We start from the raw sequence: 25,168 nt of genomic DNA, 5'->3' as shown, positions 1-25,168 counted from the left end.
TTATGCCATATCCACATTTAAAATGCATGGTCTCTAGGAATATTTAAAGATATGGGAAAATGTTCCTAATATACTTTTTATTGCAGAAATAATAAAATAAGTAGAAAATACAACAGTTCAAAAAGATAGATACATTACAGAAAAGTAATAGATACAATTAAAAGTAAACATTGCTCCTACTCAAATCCTCTAATTCTCCTCCTTGAGGCAGCTTTCTGCTAGTTTCTGTCAAATCCATCCAGAAATATCCTGCATATATACAAGTTTGTGTATGTGTAAGTATCCCAGTTTTTATCAAATGAGAATACTATATACTGTGCTTAGTGTTCTATACCCTTGATCTTTCATTTACTTATATCTTGAAGATTGTTTTATAGCAACACATAAAGATCTACCTCATCCTGGCTAACTGCTTTATATTATTCCATTCCATGGATTTAACCACTCCCCTCTTCAAACTGATGGACTTTTTAAAAAAAGATTTCACTTATTTATTTGACAGAGAGGGAGAAAGCAGGTAGAATCAAGAGACTAATTGAGAAGTGGAAGCCCAAGGTGACAGCCATCACTGACGTGAGCCACAGTGGCTGTCAGAGCTCTTCACTAAAATGAAGAAGTAGGGAGAACTCAGCCGGTGCGGTGGGACTGATGAAAAGTGCAACTGAGTTGGAAATTCAAGTGCAAGAGTCAGATAGAGGTGGGCAGTGGGATTACAGAGGGTCAAAGCTCAGGGGAGGGAACTGGCCGCTATGGGGTTCTAGGAGTCATCAGCCCGGAGATGTGAACTGAGGCTCCGGGGGCAAGGGGACTTCCTCCCTGTGCGCCGCCGCCAGCAGGGTGGGGACTCTGTGGGGGAGAAGAGGCAGTGGTCAGAACCCCGAGAAATGTTGAGATGTAAGGGGCTGGAAGAGGTAAGCACTACATAGGAGCAGCTGAGAAGCCAAAGGAAGGCCAGCCCGTTTCTGTATGTATGTATATATGTGGGGTTTTTTTTTTTTAAGATTTTATCTGTCCATTTGACACAGAGAGAGAGAGCAAGCACAGTCAGGGGGAGGGACAGAGGGAAAGGAAGAAGCAGTCTCTGCACTGAGCAGGGAGCCCAATGCAGGGCTCCATCCCAGGACCCTGGGATCATTACCCAAGGCCAAGACAGACCCTTAACCTACACAGCCCCTTGATGGATTCTTTTTAACATAAATCATAAAACCTTTGTAAGAAGAAAGAGGGTAGATTTTACCCTTGCCAAGTAATCAAACTTAACATTACCAAGGATGGAACAAATCAACATCAGGTACCCCCAATGGAGTACCCTAAGAAGGACACAGTATCATTTTTGTAACACTCCTACCAAACTTGTTAAAACTGAATCTAATTATGAGGAAATATTAGACAAACCCAAATTGAGGGGTATTATGCAAAATAACTTAGCCAGACTCTTCAAAAATGCCAGTTTTGAAATGCTGAATAGGAGGGGAGTACTTTTCTAGATTAATACAGACTAAAGGAACACAGCAATTAAATGGAACTATGGATCTTGGATTAGATTCCAAAGCAGGAAAAAAATCTATAAAGGATATTACTGCAACAAGCAAGGATATTTTAATATGTTCTATATATTAGATATAGTATAGTATTAATATTAAATTGGTCTTCTTTATTACAACAATGCTGCAGTGAATGCATTATACATATGCCTTTGTACACATATATGCATATATGTAGTTTAGAGGCCATTTCCAATTCTTTTTTTTTTTTTTTTTTTTATGATAGTCACACAGAGAGAGAGAGAGAGGCAGAGACATAGGCAGAGGGAGAAGCAGGCTCCATGCACCGGGAGCCCGATGTGGGATTCGATCCTGGGTCGCCAGGATCGCGCCCTGGGCCAAAGGCAGGCGCCAAACCACTGTGCCACCCAGGGATCCCTATACATATGCCTTTGTACACATATATGCATATATGTAGTTTAGAGGCCATTTCCAATTCTTAGAAGAATTGCTGAGCTTGAAGGCTTTGTACACTTCGTTTTTTTTTTTTTTGTTTTAAGTTTATTTATTTAAGTAACCTCTACACCAATGTGGAACTCGCACTCACTACCCCAAGATCTAAAGTCACATGCTCTTCTAACTAAGCCAGCCAGGCACCTGTACACTTAAGTTTTGATAGATATTGCCGAGGTGCCCTTCAAAAAAAGTGCTAATTTACACTCCAGTATATAATTATGTTTGCTCTCTTTGATAATACAGTATATAAACTAATTTTATCTTTACTAATCTCTTAGGTGAAAAATAGTATCACATTGTTTAGATAATATCTTAAGTGGAAAAAGGCTACATGACAATATCTGTAGTAAGATATTAAGATATGATATGCGTGATTAGTACTAACTAGATATTAGTATCCAGAAAACAAAATTGATTTGTTTTTTCCCTTTTCTTTGAGGTATCTTTGGAGAAACAAATGTTTTTATTTCAACATAGTTGAATTTTTTAGTCTTTTACTTTATAGTTTGTGCTTTTTGTGTCTTATTTCAGAAATCCTTCTTACCTCTACAACATTAGTATATTCGTTGTTTTCTTCTAAATGCCTTACAGGGATCCCTGGGTGGCGCAGCGGTTTGGCGCCTGCCTTTGGCCCAGGGCGCGATCCTGGAGACCCAGGATCGAATCCCACGTCGGGCTCCCGGTGCATGGAGCCTGCTTCTCCCTCTACCTGTGTCTCTGCGCCTCTCTCTCTCTCTCTGTGACTATCATAAATAAATAAAAATAAAAAATAAAAATAAAAAATAAAATAAATGTCTTACAGTTTTGCCGTTCACATTTAATTCCTTGATACATCTGGATTTTTTAAAATATGGAATAAGATAATTTTATTTTTCCAAATCAAAAACTAGTTGCCTAAACACTATTTTCTAATAAACATCCTTTCACCATGGATTCACAATGCTAATTCTATTGAAGCTTAAGATTTCCCATTTGCATAGGCCCACTTCAGAATTATCTTTTCTGGGACACCTGGGTGGCTCAGTGGTTGAGTGTCTGCCTTCAGCTCAGGGGGTGATCCCAGGGTCTGGGGATCGAGTCCCACATCAGGCTTCCTGTGAGGAGCTTGTTTCTCCCTCTGCCTGTGTCTGTGCTTCTCTCTGTGTCTCTCATGAATAAATAAATAAAATCTTTTTTAAAAAATATATTTTCTTTTCCTTTGCACTATTTATCTATACCTATGCCAATACCTGTATTTATTATTATTTATTATTTATTTATTTATTATTTTTATTATTTATTATTTATTTTTAATATTTATTAAAATATTTATTTATTATTATTATTTATTTTTATTATTATTAAAGTTTTATAATAAATGTTAGACCTGGGGAGCACCTGGGGTCTGAGTGGTTAAGCATCTGCCTTTGGCTCAGGTCCTGATCCCAGGGTCCTGGGATCAAGTCCCATGTCAGGCTCCTCTAGGGGAACCTGTTTCTCCTTCTGCCTATGTCTCTGCATCTCTCTGTGTGTCTCTCATGGAAAAATAAATAAAATCTTTAAAAAAATAAGTAAATAAGTGTTGGATCTGGTGAAGCAAGTCTTTCCTTTATTTTTCTTCAGTAGAAATGTTTGGCTGTTGTTGCTTCTTTGTTTTTCTTACAGATTTTAGGATCAACCTTTGCTGACATTTTGTTTTGTGATATATATATATATGATCCCTAGGTGGCTCAGTGGTTTGGTGCCTGCCTTCGGCCCAGGGCGTGATCCTAGAGTTTGGGATCGAGTCCCACGTCAGGCTCCCTGCATGGAGCCTGCTTCTCCCTCTGCCTGTGTCTCTACCTCTCTCTCTCTCTCTCTCTCTCTATCTCTATCTCTATCTCTCATGAATAAATAAATAAAATCTTTAAAAATAATAATTATTATATATATATAGACTTTTGTATATTTCTCTTATATCCAGTAATTTTTCCAGAGTAGAGTCTCCTAAGTCCAACAATTTATAGATTATTTGGAGTTTTCTATATATAGTTCTCTTAACTAAAAATAGCAAATTTATTTCATTTTTATACTATTTTTTTTCTTAGTCTTATTGCTCTTAAGATCTCCATGGTGTATTAAATAGAACTGATTATTGGATGCCTAGGTGGCTCAGTTGGTTAAATAGACTGATTACTCTCTATAATGAGACTATGTGTGTTTTATGTACTTATTAATTCTACTGTTTGTCCTATATTTATTAAAGTCTTGTACCTGAGATAATACTCTATTTCACATTGTTAGTTTTCTCTGATGTTTAAATTATATGGCTTAGAAAAATTATATGGCTGAAAAACTACTTCAAACACATATGCATTTGTTTATATTGTCAGGTAAATGAAGTACTATCCTTTCTAAATGTATAAGAATTTAAATTTAGGGGATCCCTGGGTGGCGCAGCGGTTTGGCGCCTGCCTTTGGCCCAGGGCGCGATTCTGGAGGCCCGGGATCGAATCCCACGTCGGGCTCCCGGTGCATGGAGCCTGCTTCTCCCTCTGCCTGTGTCTCTGCCTCTCTCTCTCTCTCTCACTGTGACTATCATAAATAAATAAAATTTTTAAAAAAAATTTTAAAAAAAGAATTTAAATTTAGCCTAAAATGTGATTTTTAAAGAAAATTATATATACTCTGTAACTGCTTTCAAATGTTTTACTCTCCATATACATAATGTGGTCTACCATATATAAAAGAGTTTGGGGACTATGTAAGAAATAAAGAGATAATCAATGATATGTACTTATGCAGTATCATTAGAGAAACAATTTGAGAATAATACAAGATGCTAACACTTGTAAAAGGTGAATTATTAAATTTCATTCTTCCATTGTGTTCAGAAAAGATGTATGATATGATTTTGGTCCTTTTATATTTATTGAGACTCGTTTTGTGGCCTAAAGTGTGACCTATTCTGGAGAATGTTCCATGTGCTCTTGAAAAGCATGTGTATTCTATTGTTTTTGAATGGAATGTTCTGTATATATGTTACATCCATCTGGTCTAACGTGTCATTCAAAACCACTATTTCCTTGTTGATTTTTCTGTCTCAATCTATCCATTGATGTAAGTAGGATGTTAAAGTCCCCTACTGTTATTATATTACTGTCAGTTTCTTCCTTTGTAGTTGCTTTATGTATCTAGGTATAAATAGCAAGGATAAACTCCTGTTTGGGGTGCATAGATATTTACTGTTGTTCTTCTTGCCAAACTGTTTCCTTTATTAGTGTGTATTGTCCTTCTCTGTCTCTTGCTTTTACAGTCTTTGTTTTAAAGTCAGTTTTGTCCAGGGAGACCTGGATGACTTGGTCAGTTGAGTGACTCTTTATCTTAGCTCAGGTCTTGATCTCAGCCCCACATCAGGCTCCATGCTGAGTATGGAACCTACTTAAAAGATAGATGATAGATAAATAGATAGATAGATAGATAGATAGATAGATAGATAGATAGATAGATAGATAGAGTCTATTTTGACCAATGTAAGTATTGCTACTGCAGCTTTCTTTTTGCTTCCATTTGCATGGTGTTTTTCCATCCTTTCAGTTCCAATCTGCATGTGTTTTTATGTCTATAGTGAGTCTCTTGTTGGCAACATATAGTTAGGTCTGATTTTTTTCATCCATTCAGTCACCCTGTGTTTTGATCAGAGCATTTAGTCCATTTTCATTTACAGTAATTATTGATAGATATGTACTTATTGCCATTTTGTTACTTATTTTCTGGTTGTTTTTGTAGTTCCTCTCTGTTCCTTTCTTCTTTTCTTGCTTTCTTCCCTTGTAGTTTGATGGCTTTTTTTTTTTTTTTTTAGTGTTATGCTCAGATTCCTTTCTACTTATTTACCTTTTCTTTATTAAACACAAGAAAAATCTGGAAAAACAAATACATGAAGTAAATAACATGCTACTAAACAATGAATGGGTCAACCAAGAAATCAAAGAGGAAATTAAAAAAATACATGGTGAAAAATGAAAACACAATGGTCCAAAATTTTGGGGATGCAGCAAAAGCTGTTCTAAGAGAGATTATAGCAATACAGGCCTACCTCAAGAACCAAGAAAAATCTCAAATAAACGACCTAACCTTATACCTAAAGAAACTAGAAAAGAAAGAAACAAAGCCCAAAGCCAGTAGAAAAAAGGACATAATAAAGATTACAGCAGAAATAAATGAAATAGAGACTTAAAAAACAATAGAACAGATAATGAAATTAGAAGCTTGTTCCTTGAAAAAATCAACAAAGTTGATAAACTCTTAGCTAGACTCATCAAGGAAAAAAGAAAGAGGACACAAAAATCGAAATGAAACAACTAACACCACAGAAATACAAAGGATTATAAGAGAATATTATGAAATTTTATATGCCATTTTTTATAACCTAGAGCAAATGGATAAATTCCTGGAAACATAACCTCCCAAAACTAAATCAGGAATAAATCAAAAATTTGAACAGGCTGATTACTAGCAATGAAACTGAATCAGTAATCAAAACAACAATGACAAAACACCTTAATTCTTTCAAGCTCATAAAGTCTGTGTGGTACAGCTTTCTTGATGACAACCAGAAAAGCTTAGTCATTCTTTTTGTTGTGAATTTGAATGAACAATAATGGAGCCTATTGGACTTTTAGTTCTACCCACCATGAAAACTATTGGAGAAGGAACTATATATGGAAAAGAAAAATTGACTTACAGACTTTGTTCATTTCCTTCTAAAATATCCCTAGCTCTTAAGTGCGTTGATTAAGGCTTTCATACCTACTGACAATATTTCTTACCTTTCTGTAAGTGACAACTGAGAAAATTCTAAGTATTATATCTCTTATACAGTAACTACATAAACTTTTTTTTAAATTTTTATTTATTTATGACAGTCACACAGATAGAGAGAGAGAGGCAGAGACACAAGCAGAGGGAGAAGCAGGCTCCATGCACCGGGAGCCCGACGTGGGATTCGATCCCGGGTCTCCAGAATCGCACCCTGGGCCAAAGGCGGGCGCTAAACCGCTGCGCCACCCAGGGATCCCTACAGTAACCACATAAAATGGACAAATTAAGTCAGGAAATGATATTGCCATTTGCCCACACCAGCCATTCCACCTTTCTGTGCTTTGAGGAAACTAGCCTAGCGCCTCCTCTCTGCACAGTTTTAAACATGTTTCAGGTCTCATCACAGATACTACATTCAGTTATCCTAAAATTGATCACTCTCCTTAACATCAGTAAAGGAAAAATCCAAAGGAAAGTAACCAGAAGGTAGGGTGCCTGAGTGGCTCAGCCACTTAAGTGGCTGCCTTTAGCTCAAGTCATGACCCCAGAGTCCTGGGATCGAGTCCCACATAAGGCTTCCTGCTCAGTGGGGAGTCTGCTTCTCCCTCTCCCTCTTCCTGCTGCTCCCACGGCTTGTGCGCTCACGCTCTTTCTCTCTCTCTCTTTCTCTCTCTCTCTTTCTCTCTCTCTCTTTCTCTCTCTCTGTCAGATAAGTAAATAAAGTCTTGAAAAAAAGAAACCAGAAGGTAATAAGCTATACTAATTGCTCAGGGACAGAGGTTCATTCTGATAGTTCTGGATCTGTGATTGTTTCAAGATTCAGAGCCAGCCAGTACTAGCCCTAGGAACCAAATTCATTGTCAGTGAGAAGCCTTAACCCACCATCTGCCTCAACAGCTTGAGACCTAAGGTCCATGACATGACCTAAATTTCAGAAAAGTCAGAGGAGCTGTGGGATAAGCCTATCAGCAGAAGGATTAGAAAGGAGTTACACAGATCCCACAGAAAAAGAACCAAAGTAGAAAGGCAACAACTGGCTCAGCATATGAGTTCCTGACTGGAAACCTATGTTGATGTTTCTTGTTCTCCAGTGTTATACCTCCTGTTTCCGTTCTCTTGACTATGTTGAAAGGCATATATGCAGAATGTTATCCTTCGATTTCAACATAATGTATTGATGAGGACCATAAGAACAGGAAAAGAACCATCAACAAAAGAGGGTTCCTAGGGAACTTTTTCATGTAGAACACATATGCCAAGTCAGTCATTTAAGATTTTTCTTGTTGAACTCCTGATAGACCCACAATCTTTACTAAAAGAAAGCAAACTTTTTTGATATGTATCTGTAAGCCATACTTATCTGCTGTAGTGTGTGCTAACCACACTCTTTAAAATTCACCACATTCATTGACTAAGCTGTGAATAATCACTTTGTTTCCATGCTGACATAGCATTTCTATATATTAAATACATACCTAAAAAATACTTTATTAGAATAATATCCCCAAAATGCAAATACCTTTTAAAAATAGAGGAAGATCAGGACACCTGGGTGGCTCAGTGGTTGGGCATCTGCCTTCAGCTCAGGTCATGATCCCGGGATCCTGAGATCGAGTCCCACATCAGGCTCCCCGTGTGGAGCCTGCTTTCCCTCTGCCTTTGTGTCTGCCTCTCTCTGTGTCTCTCATGAATAAAATAAATAAATAAACTGTATTTTTTTTAAATCACGAGGAAATAGACAAACCCAAAATTAGAATCACTCTGTTAAATAGGAAGTAGGGAAAGACTATATGCTTCAAAAATGTCCCTGTCACAAAAGTCAAAGAAAGTCCGAGGAAATGCTCAATATTAATAAAAGACCAAAAACATAACAAATCCTACATTACATTCTATCTTAGAAGGGGGAAAAAGTGCTATAACGAACATTGATAAAACTGGGATATGGGAGTAAGATTAGACAACAGTATTCTAACAGTGTTACTAAAGTTAATAACTGGGATCCCTGAGTGGCACAGCGGTTTAGCGCCTGCCTTTGGCCCAGGGCGCAATCCTGGAGACCCAGGATCGAATCCCACGTCGGGCTCCCGGTGCATGGAGCCTGCTTCTCCCTCTGCCTATGTCTCTGCCTCTCTCTCTCTCACTGTGTGTGCCTATCATAAATAAATAAAATAAAATAAAAAATTTAAAAAAAATAAAGTTAACTGTGATTATGTAGGAGAATAGCCTTATTCTCAGGAAAGAAACATTGTATTTAGAAGTAAAGAGGAATGATACATGCAACTTGCTCTCAAATAGTTCAGGGCAAAACCTGTATAAAGAGAGAGTATATGTGCACTAAAGGAGCAAAATGTTAACAGTAAGTGCATCTGGGTAAAGGATATATGGGTATTTTTCACATTATTTTAATTCTTGTGACTTTTCTATAAATTTGAAATTATTTCCAAATAAAGGGTTTTATTTAAAATACACTTTAGGTCAGTTAATAATTAAAAATTCTAACTTAAAAAAATTGTTTTGGGAAACATTTCCAGTAAGTCAAATAAGCCAGACACAAAAGGACAAATATTGTATGATCCTCCTTACATGAGGTACCTAGAACAGGCAAATTCATAGAGACAGGAAATAGAGTAGCAGTTGCCAGGGGCCAGAAGTGTAGAGGAATAGAAAGGTATTGTTTAAAGAATATAGAGTTTCTGTTGAAGTGATGAAAAAGTTCTGGAAATCGATAGAAGCGATAATTACACAACTTTGTAAAATGATCTTAATGCTATAAATTGTTCACTTAAAAATGGTTAAAATGGTAAATTAGGTTATATATTTTTTACACAATAAAGAATTAACCTTAGAATGTTTATTCATGTTATCATGGGATTCTTTATGATTCTTAAAATATAACCTCCCTTTGTTTAAACCACTTTTACACAACTTTTAAGATTCCCATCAGCTTCTTTATGAAGGTTCCACTTACAATTGATTATATTACATCTATAGTTTGTCTTGGTTGGTTTTTCAAAATAGATTATTAAAAATTATTATTCACCTGGGGCAAAGGTCTTAGCTTTTTTCTGCATTCAGGCTTGCCACTTGTCAAAGCAAATGTCTCTTCAGAGTACTTCACTTCAGTCATCAGCTAGCTCTTCTCTTAGAAAGAGGATGCTGGTACTTATGCTTCACAAAAATATTTCATAAACATAAGCTTTTCTTTTTCTCACAAAGATCATACCAGAAGGAATGAGGAAAACAGATGTTGCTTATAAGGCTCCTCATAGATGTGTTTCCATTGTAAGTTGATCTGAGTCTGAATTTGGCGTCTGCTCCATTCACTGTGTGGGCTGAGCATTTTTAGTCTCACAGTTTGGCTGAAAGTTAATATTGACCTTTGACTGTTACCTGAAAACTCAATGATAAAATGCTCTTACTAAACCTCTTGAGGGAGTGATTTCACATTCTAAGCAAATGTCTTCAAAATATATCACTCCATTAACCAAATTAATTTTATTCTTTGGTTGGGAATACTTATTTTACTAGATACAGAGCATTCCCCAAATTTGACAGGGAAAAAGCTTGTGTGGTCAGAATGGTAGAGAAGAGAAGACGTAAATCTCTTATAATGTTCTCTGCAGGTCATTATACCACAGCTTCTCAATTAATCTTCACCCCCATCAGGCTGCCAGGGCCAGGGAAGTCTGGCTACAGAACAGTTTCTCATTATCTGTTCTTCTGAGTATGTGCGTACTGCTAAGCAGTTCACGTTTCCCTTCGAGGGAAAGTAGCCCCAGATTCTTCTGTCCTTGACCTGTCTTATTTGTAACTACAACACTTTTTCCCCTTTTTCTCCTTTTACAGTTTTATTGTACTATAATTGATATACAATGAACTGCACATATTTAAAGTGTACAATTTTACCATTGTTAACATAGTCATACATCCATGAAACCAGCACGGTAGACATATCCACTACTCCGATGCTATTTTGCAATCCTGCCTTCCTGCCTCTTTTCCACATTTGGATCATTTCCGGTTTGGGGCTGTTACAAATAAAGCTGCTGTGAACATTCACTACAAATCTTTGGGGTGAATGTATGCTTTCATTTACTTTGAGTTAAATGCCTAGAACTAGAATAACTGAATTATATGGTAAATCTATGTTTTTAAGACACTGACATACAGTTTTCAAAGTGGTATTATCATTTTATGTTCCCACTATCAGATGAGAGTTCCAAATGACCCACACCCTTGTCAACACTTGTATTGGTTAGTCTTCTTAATTTTAGCCATTCTAATGGGTTGACAGTAGTATCTGATTGTGATTTAAATTTACATTTCCTAATGACTAATGGTGTTGAACATCTTTTCATGAGTTTATTTGGCATTTGTTTACCTTTTTTGCTAAAATATTAGTTTCAGCACTTTTGAACCCATTTTTAAATGGGTTGTTTCTTGTTATTGAAGTGTAGATGTATTTAATTTGGCAGAGTCCAGTTATTTTTTTTTCTTTAGAAAAGCTTGTACTTTTTATGTCTTAAAAGATTTTTGGCAAATTCAAAATCATTAAGATTTTCTGTTTTCTTCTCAGAATTTTATAGTTTTAGCTCTTACATTTAAGTCTAGATCCATTTCAAGTAAATTTTTGTAGGTGATATGAGGTAAGGGTTGAAGTCGTTTGTTTGCTTTTTCAAATATGCCATTTGTTCTAATACCATTTGTTTGAAAGATTATCTTTTCTCCACTGGATTATTTTTATACTTTTGTCAAAAATTAATTGACGATAGGTTTATTTCTGGGCTCTCTTTATGCCAATAGCATAGTGTCTTGATTATTTTAGTTCTGCAATAAGTTTTTTTTTAAGATTTATTTATTTATTTATCATGAGAGATGGGGGGAGGGTGGAGCAGAGACACAGGCAGAGGGAGAAGCAGGCTTCATGCAGGGAGCCTGACGTGGGACTCGATCCTGTGTCTCCAGGATCACTCCCTGGGCTGAAGGTGGTGCTAAACCACTGAGCCACCCCGACTGCCCTACAATAAGTTTTAACTCAGGTAGTCTTGTTTTTCAAAGGTGTATTTGACTAATCTTAGTCTTTTGCATTTACACATAAATATTAGAATCAGCTTGTCAGTTTCTATAAGAAAACCCTGCTGGGACTTGATTGGTATTACATTAAATCCATTGAAAATTTTCTTAGAGCTATTAACGATATTGAATCTTCTGATCTGTGAACACTTGATATCTCTCCATTTTTGTAGGTTTCTTTTACTTTTTTCAGCATTGTTTTGTCATCATCAGTGTGCAGGTCTAATACTTTTATCAAGTATTACACATATTTGACAGTGTGGTAAAAGATATTTTTAATATCAATTTCTAACTGTTGCTAGTATATACAGTTACTATATACACACACAGCATGATGTATATATAGTATGGAAATTCAGTTGATTTTTGTATCCTGCAACTTCACTAAAATCACGTCCTTGTTCTAGTAACTTTTTTCTAGAATCTGTAGGATATTCTCTAAAGACCAGTAATTTCTCAATCTCAGATCATAGGCATTGTAAGATATTTAGCAGCATCCATCACTCTACTCACTAGATGCCAGTAGCACCTTCTGCCCCAGTTGTGAACACCAAAAATTACCAGACATTGCCAGATGTCTTGGGGTGGTGGGGGAGCTATTGAAAACTATAGACAATCATGCCATCTGCAAATAAAGACAGCTTTACCTCTTTCTCCATCTTGATGCCCTTCTTTAAAATATGAGGCACTTCACAAATTTGTCATCCTTGTGCAAGGGCCATGCTAATCTTCTCTATATTATTCCAATTTTTAGTATATGTGCTACCAAAGTGAGCAATTGATACTTTTTATTTATTTATTTTGTTTGCCTTATTGCACTGGCTAAAGTGTCCAGTACACAATTTTAAGAACAAACATTTTTTCTCTTGTTCTTGATCTTAAGGGGAAAACATTACATCATCCATCATTTTTTAAAAGTTTATTTATTCATGAGAGACACAGCGAGAGAGAGGGAGAGATATAGGTAGAGAGAGAAGCAGGCTCCATTCAGGAAGACCAATGTGGGACTCAATCCCAGGACCCCAGGATCACGCCTAAGCCAAAGGCAGGCGCTCAACCACTGAGCCACCCAGGCATCCCACATTATACACCGTTTTAGCTGTCAAGTTTTTTCCCTTAGTGCCCTTTTTTTTAAAAAACATTTTTATTTATTCATTCATGAAAGACACAGAGAGAGAGAGGCAGAGACACAGGCAGAGGGAGAAGCAGGCTCTACGCAGGGAGCCTGATGTGGGACTCGATCCGGAGATTCCAGGATCACACCCTGAGCCAAAGGCAGAAGCTCAATCACTGAGCCACCCAGGTGTCCCTCCCTTAATGCCCTTTATCAGGTTGAGGAAGTTCCTTTCTATTCTAGGTTGCTGAAAATTGTCATTAGAAATGTATGTTGAGGGCAGCCTGGGTGGCTCAGTGGTTTAGCGCCACCTTCAGGCCCAGGGCGAGATCCTGGAGACCTGGGATCAAGTCCCACATCGGGCTCCCTGCATGGAGTCTGCCTCTCTCTGCCTATGTCTCTGCCTCTCTCTCTCTGTCTGTCTCTCATGAATAAATAAATACAATCTTTAAAAAAAAAAAAAAAAGAAAGAAAGAAATGTATGTTGAATTTTGCCAAATGCATTTTCTTTATATTAAGTGATCTTATGGTTTTGTTATTTATAGTAAATTACACGGATTAATTTTCAGATTTTTTTTTAAATTTTTTTTATTTATTTTTGATAGTCACAGAGAGAGAGAGAGAGAGAGAGAGAGAGAGAGAGAGAGAGAGGTAGAGACACAGGCAGAGGGAGAAGCAGGCTCCGTGCACCGGGAGCCCGACGTGGGATTCGATCCCGGGTCTCCAGGATCGCGCCCTGGGCCAAAGGCAGGCACCAAACCGCTGCGCCACCCAGGGATCCCAATTTTCAGATGTTAAGCCAACCTTGCATTCCTAGAATAAACCCTACTTGATAATAATTTATTATCTCTCTTTTTTATCTCTTTTAATATACTATTGGATTTGACTTGCTAAAATTTTCTTTAAAATATTTGCATTTTTTTGTATCAGAGTAATACTGGCCTCAAGGAATAATTTGGGAAGTATTTTCAGTTTTCAGTTTTCTGAAGAGGTTACTGTATTCAAGGGCCAAATCTTGATGCCCAACATTGGTTACGGGAGCAACAAGAAAACAAAGCACATGCTGCCCAGTGGCTTCCGGAAGTTCCTAGTCCACAATGTCAAGGAGCTTGAAGTGCTGCTGATGTGCAACAAATCTTATTGTGCAGAGATTGCTCACAATGTATCCTCCAAGAACCGCAAAGCCATTGTGGAAAGAGCAGCCTAGCTGGCCATCAGAGTCACCAATCCCAATGCCAGGCTGCGTAGCGAAGAAAATGAATAAACAGCTTATGTGTGTGTCATATTTGTGTTAATAAAACCATAAAACTACAAAAAAATGATATTGATATTATTTTTATTCCATAAATATTTGGTAGAAGTCACCAGTGACACCATCTGGACCTGGAATTGTCTTTATGGGAAGCTTTTTAAGTATAGAATCAATATATTTAATAGATACCAGGCGGGCATCCCCGGTGGCACAGTGGTTTAGCGCCGCCTGGAGCCCGGAGCATGATCCTGGAGACCCGGGATCGAGTCCCGCATCGGGCTCCCTGCATGGTGCCTGCTTCTCCCCCTGCCTGTGTCTCTGCCTCTCTCTCTCTAGCTGTGTCTCTATGAATAAATAAATAAAAATCTTTATAAAAAAAAATAGATACCAGGCTAATCAGGCTATCTGTTTCTTTCTGAGCTTTAGCTTTGATAGTTTGTGTCTTTCCAGGAATTTGTCCAATTCGTCTAACTTGGCAAATCTATTGGCATTAAGTTGTTAGTGTTTCTTTATTATTCTTTTAGTGTATATAGATTCTATAGTGACATCACCTCTCTTATTCCTAATACTGGTAATTTATGTCTTGTCTCTTTTTTTACTGATCATTCTGCCTACATGTTTAATTTTGTTCTACTTAGACTCCCAAATCCACCTTTTCAACTCAGTGAGACTGTCGAGCTCTGCCTAGGTTGTTGCTCCTTGTGTTGTAGCCTGGTAACTCTCTAAGGGGAAAAGTACATCAGTTTTACAGTTTATCCTGTTTATTTTCCTTCTTTCATGGATCTTTTACAGTATTTGAAAATCTTTGTTTCATATATTTTGTCCTTATTTTAGTTGTTTCTGGAGAAAGGGTAAATGTGGCTCTTTTTATTTCCTCTTGGTCAAAAATAGAAGTCCTCAACACTATTTTCTGCTTTATCACACTTATTTTAATGTCAAGTTGGTCCATGGTGTTTGACTATAGAAATCATTTCACTGTTGCTTCTGGGAGTAAAAGGGAGATGTAAGATCCTTTGTAACTCTTCAGTTCTTAAATCTGTACTTGGAGAGACATCCAGATGATAGAATTTTGTCCAAAAGCAATATGCTAGGAATAACAGCACATAAGGAATCCAGAGAGATGGATTTACTGTCTCAACTGTAAAGACCCAAGGTAATATTATTTGGCCAGTACTTCCTACTCAGAACCTCTTTATCTCAAAACTGAAGGAAAGTGTGGTGATGTTTTAGGTGTACAAAGATTAGAATGACTGATGGTGAGTGGTCCTGTCCCAACTTGAGCTCTTAAAAGAAATATTGAGGGAATGGGACGCCTGGGTGGCTCGGTGGTTGAGCGTCTCCCTTTGGCTCAGGTTGTGATCCCGGGGTCCTAGGATCGAGTCCTGCATGAGGCTTACCGTGGGTAGCCTGCTTCTCCCTCTGCCTATGTCTCTGCCTCTCTCTGTGTGCGTCTTTCATAAATAAACGAATAAAATCTTTAAAAATATATATTGGGGAAGCTCATGATGTTTGGAGGAAGAACTCTCTAACACTTGAGGTTTAACATTTAATATCAACACTGAAGAAAGGGATAGGTACATAGACCTTTTTTTGGCCTGACTCAGTATGATATTTCTGATGCCGTTACGCAATATTCATGTTCTTCCCTTTTGTCTGTGTTTCAGGTTTTCTGTCTCAACTGGTCTCTGACAAGCCCCTCACTGAATGCATCCGTGCTGGTCACTATGCAGCAAGCGTCATAATTAGGCGGACTGGCTGTACTTTTCCTGAGAAGCCAGACTTCCACTGACAGAAAAGCAGGAAACCCAAGCCCAGGAGTACAGACAGTGCTCTGATTGCTTCCTGAGAATTCCCATATTAATAAAGAAGAAAATTATCTGCCATCTTTTCCTACTATAATAATATTCATTCTTAATTTAGGGAGTATAGTAATGCTCAGTAGAATCTTTATTCTCTCAACAACCTAAAAAAATAATGTCTATTTCCGTGGTTTGATAGTGCTACTTAAATGTTGATTAAACAGGAATACAGCATTTCAATGGAAATTTTTATTTCATTTTCAATTACTTTGTAAATTCATGTGTATTTAGCAAATTGATCAGTTTTTTTACATTTCTGCTTTGAATGCAGATGCAATTTAATATAATAGATTTTTAAACAGGAATTAATGCTAACACATCGATCTTTAGCTTTTTATACAAGTATATTTAATTTAGGATTGTGTGTATGTATATATGTATGTGTGTATATGTATACATACATATATGTGTACCACATATATAAATAATAAATGGTCAAATAAGGTACGGAAATATATATCTTGCCAAGTTATGCCAAATAATCTCTTTAGCACATACTCAAACATGTAATAAACTTTGGATAATTAAATAGTTTGCCAAATTATGTTATGATATTCAAATTATAATCTTATATTTACCTATGATACTCTGTGATTTGATACAAATAAAAAACTTGTCATATGGGAATTTTTTCTGTCTTTGCCCTGTGCTCAATAAACTAAGGAAATAAGATCATTATTTAATATTGGGCCCTGAAATGATATCTAATTCATTGATGGTGATAGAAAGAACAACATAATACATTGAAAAATAACTTAGTATTTGAGGCAATGAGTCACTGTTTTAGGGAGACAGAATTGCATAATAGAACCTCTTGAGTCAGATTTAATTATCTTTATATACCCTGGGGCAAATTACTCAACCTCTTTTATCTTCCCTTCTATAAAATGGGATAGTACAAGATTGTTGAGATGACTTGAGAGAGAATACCAAGTATATAATGCTAGCTACATGCCTAGTAAGTGCTTAATAAGTACCTGCTATTTTTATCATTATAAATATTATTGTTGAGTAAGAAAAAGATGAGGTACCTGGGTGCCTCAGTCGGTTAAGTGTGAGACTCTTGGTTTCGGTTTGGGTCGTGATTTCAGGGTTGTGAGATCAAGCCCAGCATTGAGCCCCACATCAGGCTCCATGCAGAGTCTGCTCGAGATTCTTTCCTCCTCTCTCTCCCTCCTCTTCTCCTCCCCCGACTTACACACGTTCTCTCTCTCTCTTTCTCTCTCTCTCTCTCAAATAAATAAATAAGTAAATAAATAAATAAGTAAATAAAATCTTTTTTTAGAAAAAGAAAAAGGTGGGATACCTGAGTGGCTCAGCGGTTGAGCATCTGCCTTCAGTCCAGGGCGTGATCCTGGAGTCCCTGGATCGAGTCCCACATCAGGCTCCCTACATGGAGCCTGCTTCTCTCTCTACTTGTGTTTCTCCCTCTCTCTCTCTGTGTCTTTCATGAATGAATAAATAAAAATGTTTAAAAAAACAAAAAACGAAGACAAGCTGGGTGCTTGAGTATATTACGAAGTAGGAGAGAAATTTTAAAAAGCAAGAGTAGCTATTGTGTTTTCTTATTTTTCTATCTTTTTTGTAAGATTTTATTTATTTACTCGGAGAGAAAAAGGAAGGCAGAGGGAGAGGGAGAGGTAGGCTCCCTGCAGAGCAGAGAGGCCCAGTGTGAGACTCAGTCCCAGGAGCCTGGGTTCACAAACTGAGCCAAAGGCAGACGCTTAACTGAGCCATACAGGCGACCTGATGTACCTTTAAATACTGCTTTATTTCTCTGAAAAAATCAAAGTTAAGACTTTTTTTTAGATCAGGGTAAGGGAAATACATTTTTTATCTTAACTAAAGTCAAAGCAACTTTACCTAAAAGCTATTATTCTTACCAAGTTTTGCAAAGCAAGTATTGTAATTTTTTACCCTTCTGAAACAAACATGCATAATGGAAAGATTGTTTTAGACACAAGCTACAAAGGAAGCATGTGTTTGGCTGGCGGTCTGAAACTACCACCAGTGTTGAAATATAAAAATAGGCACGTATGGGGATCTCTGGGTGGCTCAGCAATTGAGTCCCTGCCTTTGGCCCAGGGTGTGATCCTGGAGTCCCAGAATCGAGTCCCACATCAGGCTCCCTACATGGAGCCTACTTCTCCCTCTGCCTGTGTCTCTGCCTCTCTGTGTGTCTCTCATGAATAAATAAATAAAACCTTTAAAAAAAGATAGGCACTTATTCATTTATGTTACTATATCACCTTCAGAAAAGTGTCCATTTAGTAATAATTCCATTAGATAAAGTAGGTTTAAAATGTAAACTTCTTTTAATGATTCAGTAGTAGTTCTATGTTCTAGTCCTCAGCTTTGTATCTCCTTGGACAAGTTCTTGAACTCCTCTGAGCCTTGGTTTTCTCAACTGTAAAAGGAGGAAAACCTATCCACCCCTAGTGAGAGGATGTTAAGAGAATGCATATGTAAAAACATTTTATAAATGGCTAAATAAATTTAAATATGAAAAGCAGTTTGATATCTTTCAAAGGTACCAAAGCAATCTAGTGGGGAAAGGAAAGTCTTTTCAATAGACAACACTGTAACAATTAAATATCTATATAAGAAAAAAAAAATGAACCTTACCTCACACCATACATAAAAGAGATGGATCATGGCCATAACATAAAAGCCAAAGTATTCTGCTATTAGAAGAAGATATATGAGAATATTTTCACAACTTGAGTATAGGCAAAAGTTTCTTGGAGAGGGCTTTGAAAGCACTTACCACAAAAGAAAAAAATACTGATAAAATGAACTCGAAAAAAATTTTTTTGTTCATCAGGACATCATTAAGAATATGAATAAACAAGCCACAGGCCAGGATAAAGTATTCACAGCACATACATTTCGACAAAGAACTTATATTTTAGACTATATTAAAAACTTTTACAACAATGAAAAGACAGATGACCTTACAAAAGAAAATATATGAATGGCCAATAAGCTCATGATAAAGTATGTAGCATCATTAGTCATAGAGAAATGAACATTAAAATTTCAATGAGTTCTGTAGTAGAATGACTAAAATTTAAATGACAACACCAAATGTTAGGATGTGAAGCAACATTGCTAGTGGAAGTGTAAAATGGAACAACCATTTTGGAAAAAGGCCTGGAAGTTTCTAATAAAATTAAACACACCTATTCTTTGAGCCAACCATTCCACTCTGGTATTTACCCAAGAGAAATGAAAGCATATGTCCACAAAAAGACTTGTATTAGACTATTTATAGCAGTTTTATTCATTGTTGCCAAAAACTGGAAACAGGGTAGTTGTCCAACAGCAGGAGAATAGATAAAAACTGTGGTATATTCAAACAATGGAATAATACTCAGCAAAAGAAAGAAATTACTGACAAAACAACATGAATCAATCTCAAAAACATTTTATTGAGTGAAAGAAGCCAGACATGAAAGAGCACAAACTGTAAGATTCCATATAAAGTTCTAGAACAGGCAAAAACAAACCTATAGTGAAAAAATCAGACCAAAGATTGGCTTTGTGGGAGAGAGAAGTGGAAACTGGGAAGGGAGATGAAGGGCATTTTACCTGACAGTGAGTTTCCATGTCATAATAGGGGATACACAGGTGTATGCATTTGTCAAAACTTGGAGAATGTCCTACTTAAGTTCCATGATTGTTTAATCACACATACAAAAAACTCAAATAATGAACTCTAGTTTATCATTAATGATATACATAAAAAACAGAGATGAAGTGCCTTGATGTCTTCAACTTACAGTGGAGTGCAGCAAAAAATAAGATGAATGGAAAGAGGGATGAAGAGATATATAGCAAGTACACCAAAATGTTAAATTTTGTAGAATGTAGGTTGTAAATACGTGTTTGCTTTTCAACATTTCTGTGTGGTTGGAATTTTTCCTAATTGGAAAAAATATAAAGTATTTAGGAAAACCTATGAAACTTGATCAATAGCAGCATCTCAGGAAGAAGATAAAACAGAACATAATACAAAATCTTCCTCAAGTTATGATGGGATCACATCCTAATAAACCCATCAAAAGTTGGAAATATTTTACTTACAACTTAAAATGCATTTTAAGTTGAAAATGCATGTAATACACCTAACCTATTGAACATCATAGCTTAACCTCACCTACCTTCAATGTACTCAGAATACTTACATTAGCTAGAGTTGGGCAAAATCATCTAACACAAAGCATATTTTATAATAAAGTTGAATAGCTCATGTAATGTTTGAATACTGTACTGAAAGTAAAACACAGAATGAATGGTTGTAAATGTTTTGGTTGTTTGCCTCATCTGTTTAAAACCCTCTGCCCCCTTCAGTGTCAAGAAGCCTCCACCCTCTTTGACTATCTACCACTTAACCACTTTAACAGCCTTCCTACTGCTATCCCTCCTTGTAACCCTTCACTCCAGCCCAAACATATAACTATGCTCATGCCTCTGTCTGGATTACTGTTTGTCTTCTACAAGATCTCAGCTGTAGATCTAATCCAAAAGTCAGGTCCTCTAAAAAGTTTTCTCTAGGGATGCCTGGGTGGCTCAGCGGTTTGGCGCCTGTCTTCAGCCAGGGCTGATCCTGGAGACCCAGGATCAAGTCCCACATCAGGCTCCCTAGATGGAACCTGCTTCTCTCTCTCTGCCTGTGTCTCTGCCTCTCTCTCTGTGTTTCTCATGAATTAATAAATAAAATATTTTTTTAAATAAAAAAAAGTTTTCTTGAAACCTCCAGGTTAGGACGCCCAGGTGGCTCAGCGGTTTAGCCCGCCTTGGGTCCAGGGTGTGATCCTGGAGACCCAGGATCGAGTCCAAAGTCAGGCTCCCTGCATGGAGCCTGCTTCTCCCTCTGCCTGTGTCTCTGGCTCTGTCTCTGTGTCTCTCATGAACAAATAAAATCTCAAAAAAAATAAAAAATAAACCCCCAGGTTAGTTGCTAGTATATGCCTTCTTCTAAGGTAGGACTATCCACTGCCACAGAGTAGATGCTGAATAAATGTTTGCTCATTGAAGGCCTCTCTCATTTCTCCAGATCCCTGTGGTGAGTTAGAGACTTGGGGATGGCAAAGTCACCAAACATTTTAGCTGCCAGGACAGCTATAATTGTTTATATTATCTGCCTATATTTTGGATCACATTCTCTATGATAGAACCCTCTTTTCTTTCCTATTTATCTTCATTCTTAAAAGTCTGTTCCCTGAGTTGGCAAGAGAAAAGGGTACCCAGGGTATGACAGCTGGACCACCTTCTCTTCCCATCCAAACTACATAATCTATATGCACATAAATGAAGCATGATTGTGTGATATGGTGCAATCTTTTATCCTTTGTGACTTCTTGATCTTTTCCTATGTCAGGAAAATCTGGGATCCCTGGGTGGTGCAGCGGTTTAGCACCTGCCTTTGGCCCAGGGCACGATCCTGGAGACCCAGGATCGAATCCCACGTCGGGCTCCCGGGGCATGGAGCCTGCTTCTCCCTCTGCCTATGTCTCTGCCTCTCTCTCTGTGTGTGTGTGACTATCATAAATAAATAAAAATTTTAAAAAAAGGAAAATCTATAATGTGGCCAGAATTTGAGAACCAGGCTCTAATTTAATCCCTGCACTAATTAGCAACTAAGGGGGAAAATTATTACACCTTGCTGAGCTTCAGTTTCCGCTCTTTAAAATGACTTTGCATGAGACATTTTGGAAGACCTAGTACAATGTATAAATATGCAGGAGTCATTCATTCGTTTAGCAAACATTCACCACTTAAATGTCAAGTAATGTGCTAGATGTAAGTATATAGCACACAATAAAAATGCAAGGTTTTTTTTCTTGCAAGTGTGTTTTGGACTGTATTATGTTTTTAATATTCTATATAGTGGTGTTTCTTCCCCACTCCGCCCTCATTTGGTCAAAATAATTTTCTCTGATTTCCTTCTTTAAGGTCTGCTAAGTAGCATAGAGTGGTGGTTAACAGCATGGGCTTAAACCAGACATTCAAGGTTTGAATCCTGACGCTGCCACTTTTTAGCTGTGAGACATTGGGTAAGTCGCTTAACTTATTGGTCCTTTGCTTTCTGAATCTTTAAAGTGCAATAATACCTACCGCATTAGGTTTTATAAAGAATAAAAGTGTTAATATGTATAAGTCTTCAAATGTTATTGAGCATTAAGAAATGTACTTAATAAGAAATGGTGGTTATTATTATTTGGTACCTATGGTTCATAGAGTACCTACTTACCTTGCCATGAAATCATCCTGTCCCAGGTACAAGAAAGCAGCTAGATTAGAGACCTTGTTTCTCATCTATATTTTTAAAATAAGTATGTGATTATATTCTTATAGGCCTGCTCTACCCAGTATGGTAGCTACTAGCCTCATGTGGCTATTGAGAACCTGAAATGTGGCAAATGGGAAGAGTAGTGCTGCAAGTATAAAGTAAGCTAAATTTTAAAGATTTAGAAGAGAGGCATCAGGGAAAATAACTGAGAAAGGAATGCCATAAGTCTACCTCTCTATAAGAGCAACTAAAAACTAGCAAAAACTATGAGAATCAACTTTTTCAGAATTTTGAACAGTAATAAAAAAAAACTTGAAGCAACTTGGGAGCACAAGACAAATGGCTGCATACTCTACTCAAATTAAAAAAAAAATTAAATGGCTACATCTTGATAATGTTGAGCTACATGGCATTTTACCTTGCCCTACTCCCATCTTCCACACTCAAAGGAATGCAAGAAAGAAGAAGAAAGTATTGGCCTATACATAGAAAAAAAGCAACCAATATAAAACTGTCTCTGAGGAAGCCCAAACATAAGACTTAATGGACAAAGACTTTAAATCACCAGTTTAAACATGTTCAAACAGCTAAAAGAAAACATGTCTAAAGGAAAGCATAATGTCTTTCCAAATAGAGAATATCAATAGGGAGATAGAAAATATAAAAAGGAATCAAATAGGGGCACCTGGTTGGCTCAGTCTATAAAGCATGTGACTCTTGATATTGGGGTTGTGAGTTAAAAACACCACATTGGGTATAGAGATAACTTAAACATAAAATCTTAAAAAAATTAGGCAGCCCGGGTGGCTCAGTGGTTTAGCACCACCTTTGGCCCAGGGCGTAATCCCAGAGACCCGGGATCGAGTCCCACATCAGGCTCCCTGCATGGAGCCTGCTTCTCCCTCTGCCCATGTCTCTGCCTCTCTGCCTCTCTCTCTCTCTCTCTGTGTGTCTCTCATGAATAAATAAATACAATCTTTTTTTTTAAGATTTTATTTATTCATGAGAGACACACAGAGAGAGAGAAAGACACAGGCAGAGGGAGAAGCAGGCTCCACGCAGGGAGCCTGATGTAGGACTCGATCCCCAGGACTCCAGCATCACGCCCTGAGCTGGAAGGCAGATGCTCAACCACTGAGCCACCCAGGCGTCCCAAATAAAATCTTTAAAAAAAAAAAAAAACTTAAAAAAAATATAGATACTCTGAAATTAAAAATTACAATGACTGAAATGAAATCACTAGAGGGGTTCAGCAGTGCATTTGACAAGGCAGAAGAAAAAATCAGAGACTTGAAGTTAGGCCAATTGAGATTATCTGAGGAACCTAAAGAGTAAGAAGACAAATGAAGCCCCATGGTACACCATCAAACATACCACTATACTCATAATAGGAATCCCAAAAGAGGAGAAGAGAGAAAGAATATGTGAAGAAGTAATGGCTGAAATATTCCCAAATTTGACAACAAACATAAATCTACCTGTCCAGGAAGATCCACAAACTCCAAGTAGGATAAATTCAAAGAGATTTGCAATCAAACATATTAAATCAAACTGCCAAAGGACAAAGACAAAGAATCTTGAAAGCAGCAATAAAAGAAGAGACTCTCACATACCAGGAATCCTCAGTAAGGTTAACAACGGATTTCTCATCAGAAATCAGGAAAGCTCTCCCTCTGCCTGTGTCTCTGCCTTTCTCTTTCTCTGTGTCTCTCATGAATAAATAAACAAAAATCTTTAAAAAGAAGAAGAAGAAGAAGAAGAAGAAGAAGAAGAAAGAAGAAATCAGGAAAGCTAGGGTGCCTGGGTGGTTCAGTCAGTTGAGAGTCTCCCTTCAGCTTGGGTCATGGTCCTGGGGTCCTGGGATTGAGCCCTGAGTTGGGCTCCCTGTTGGGCGGGGAGTCTGCTTCTCCCTCTGCCTCCTCCTGCTCATGCTGGCTCTCTTTCTCTCTATCTCAAATAAGTAAACAGACAAACAAACAAATAAATAAATAAAATTTAAAAAAAAAAGGATTCAGGAAAGCCGAAAGATAATGGGTCAAGAAAATGAAAATATAAGCCACGGTGGGGGGAGGGGAGAATCCCTGGGTGGCTCAGCAGTTTAGCGCCTGCCTTTGGCTCAGGGTGTGATCCTGGAGATCTGGGGTCAAGTCCTGCGTTGGCCTCCCTGCATGGAGCCTGCTTCTCCCTCTGCCTGTGTCTCTGCCTCTCTCTCTCTCTCTGTGTGTCTCTCATGAATAAATAAATAAAATCTTAAAAAAAAAAAAAACTCAACAATAAGAAAACAACAGCTTGGTTAAGAGTAGGCCCAAGACCTGAACAGACATCCTACCAAAGTTATACAAAGGAAAATTAATTATATGAAAAGATGGTCAACATCACAGATCATCAGGGAATTGCAAATTAAAACAACTTCACACCTATTATAAAGGCCAAAACCCAAAATACGGAAAACACAAAATGCTTCTGAGGACGTTGAGCAACAAGAACTCTCATTCATTGCTGGTGGGAATACAAAATAGCGCAGCCACTTTTGAAGATTGTTTGGCTATTTCTTACAAAACTAAACATACTCTTATCATACTGACCCAGCAATCACAGTCTTTGGTATTCCACCCACGAGCTGAAAACTTACACCCATCCTAAAACCTACACACAGATGTTTATAGCAGCTTTATTCATAATTGCCAAAAGTCGGAAGCAACCAAGATGTCCTTCAATAGGTGAATGAATAAACTTGTACATCCAGGCAGTGGAATAATATTTGGTGCTAAAAAGAAAGAAACTATCAAGCCATAA

The 25,168-nt window shown here is 37.4% G+C and overlaps 1 protein-coding gene and 1 non-coding gene across 4 annotated transcripts in view; one reads left to right on the top strand and one right to left on the bottom strand.

Moving 5' to 3' along the window:
• ADK (adenosine kinase) overlaps positions 1–16,704 on the top strand; it is a 494,505-nt gene extending 477,801 nt beyond the window's left edge. For all 3 annotated transcript variants that reach the window (XM_055325527.1, XM_055325525.1, XM_055325526.1), the window contains one exon: positions 15,883–16,704. In XM_055325527.1, the coding sequence (XP_055181502.1) occupies positions 15,883–16,007 (125 nt within the window). In that variant the 3' untranslated portion in view covers positions 16,008–16,704. The remainder of the gene's footprint in view (positions 1–15,882) is intronic.
• On the bottom strand, positions 12,527–12,630 carry LOC129510072 (U6 spliceosomal RNA). Its single transcript, XR_008664514.1, has one exon. It is a non-coding gene; the product is annotated as a U6 spliceosomal RNA (small nuclear RNA).
• Positions 16,705–25,168: the final 8,464 nt, after the last annotated feature.

The sequence above is a fragment of the Nyctereutes procyonoides genome, unplaced genomic scaffold (assembly GCF_905146905.1).
Source record: "Nyctereutes procyonoides isolate TBG_1078 unplaced genomic scaffold, NYPRO_anot_genome, whole genome shotgun sequence".
NCBI lineage: Eukaryota > Metazoa > Chordata > Mammalia > Carnivora > Canidae > Nyctereutes > Nyctereutes procyonoides.
This window is presented reverse-complemented; position numbering and strand designations above follow the sequence as displayed.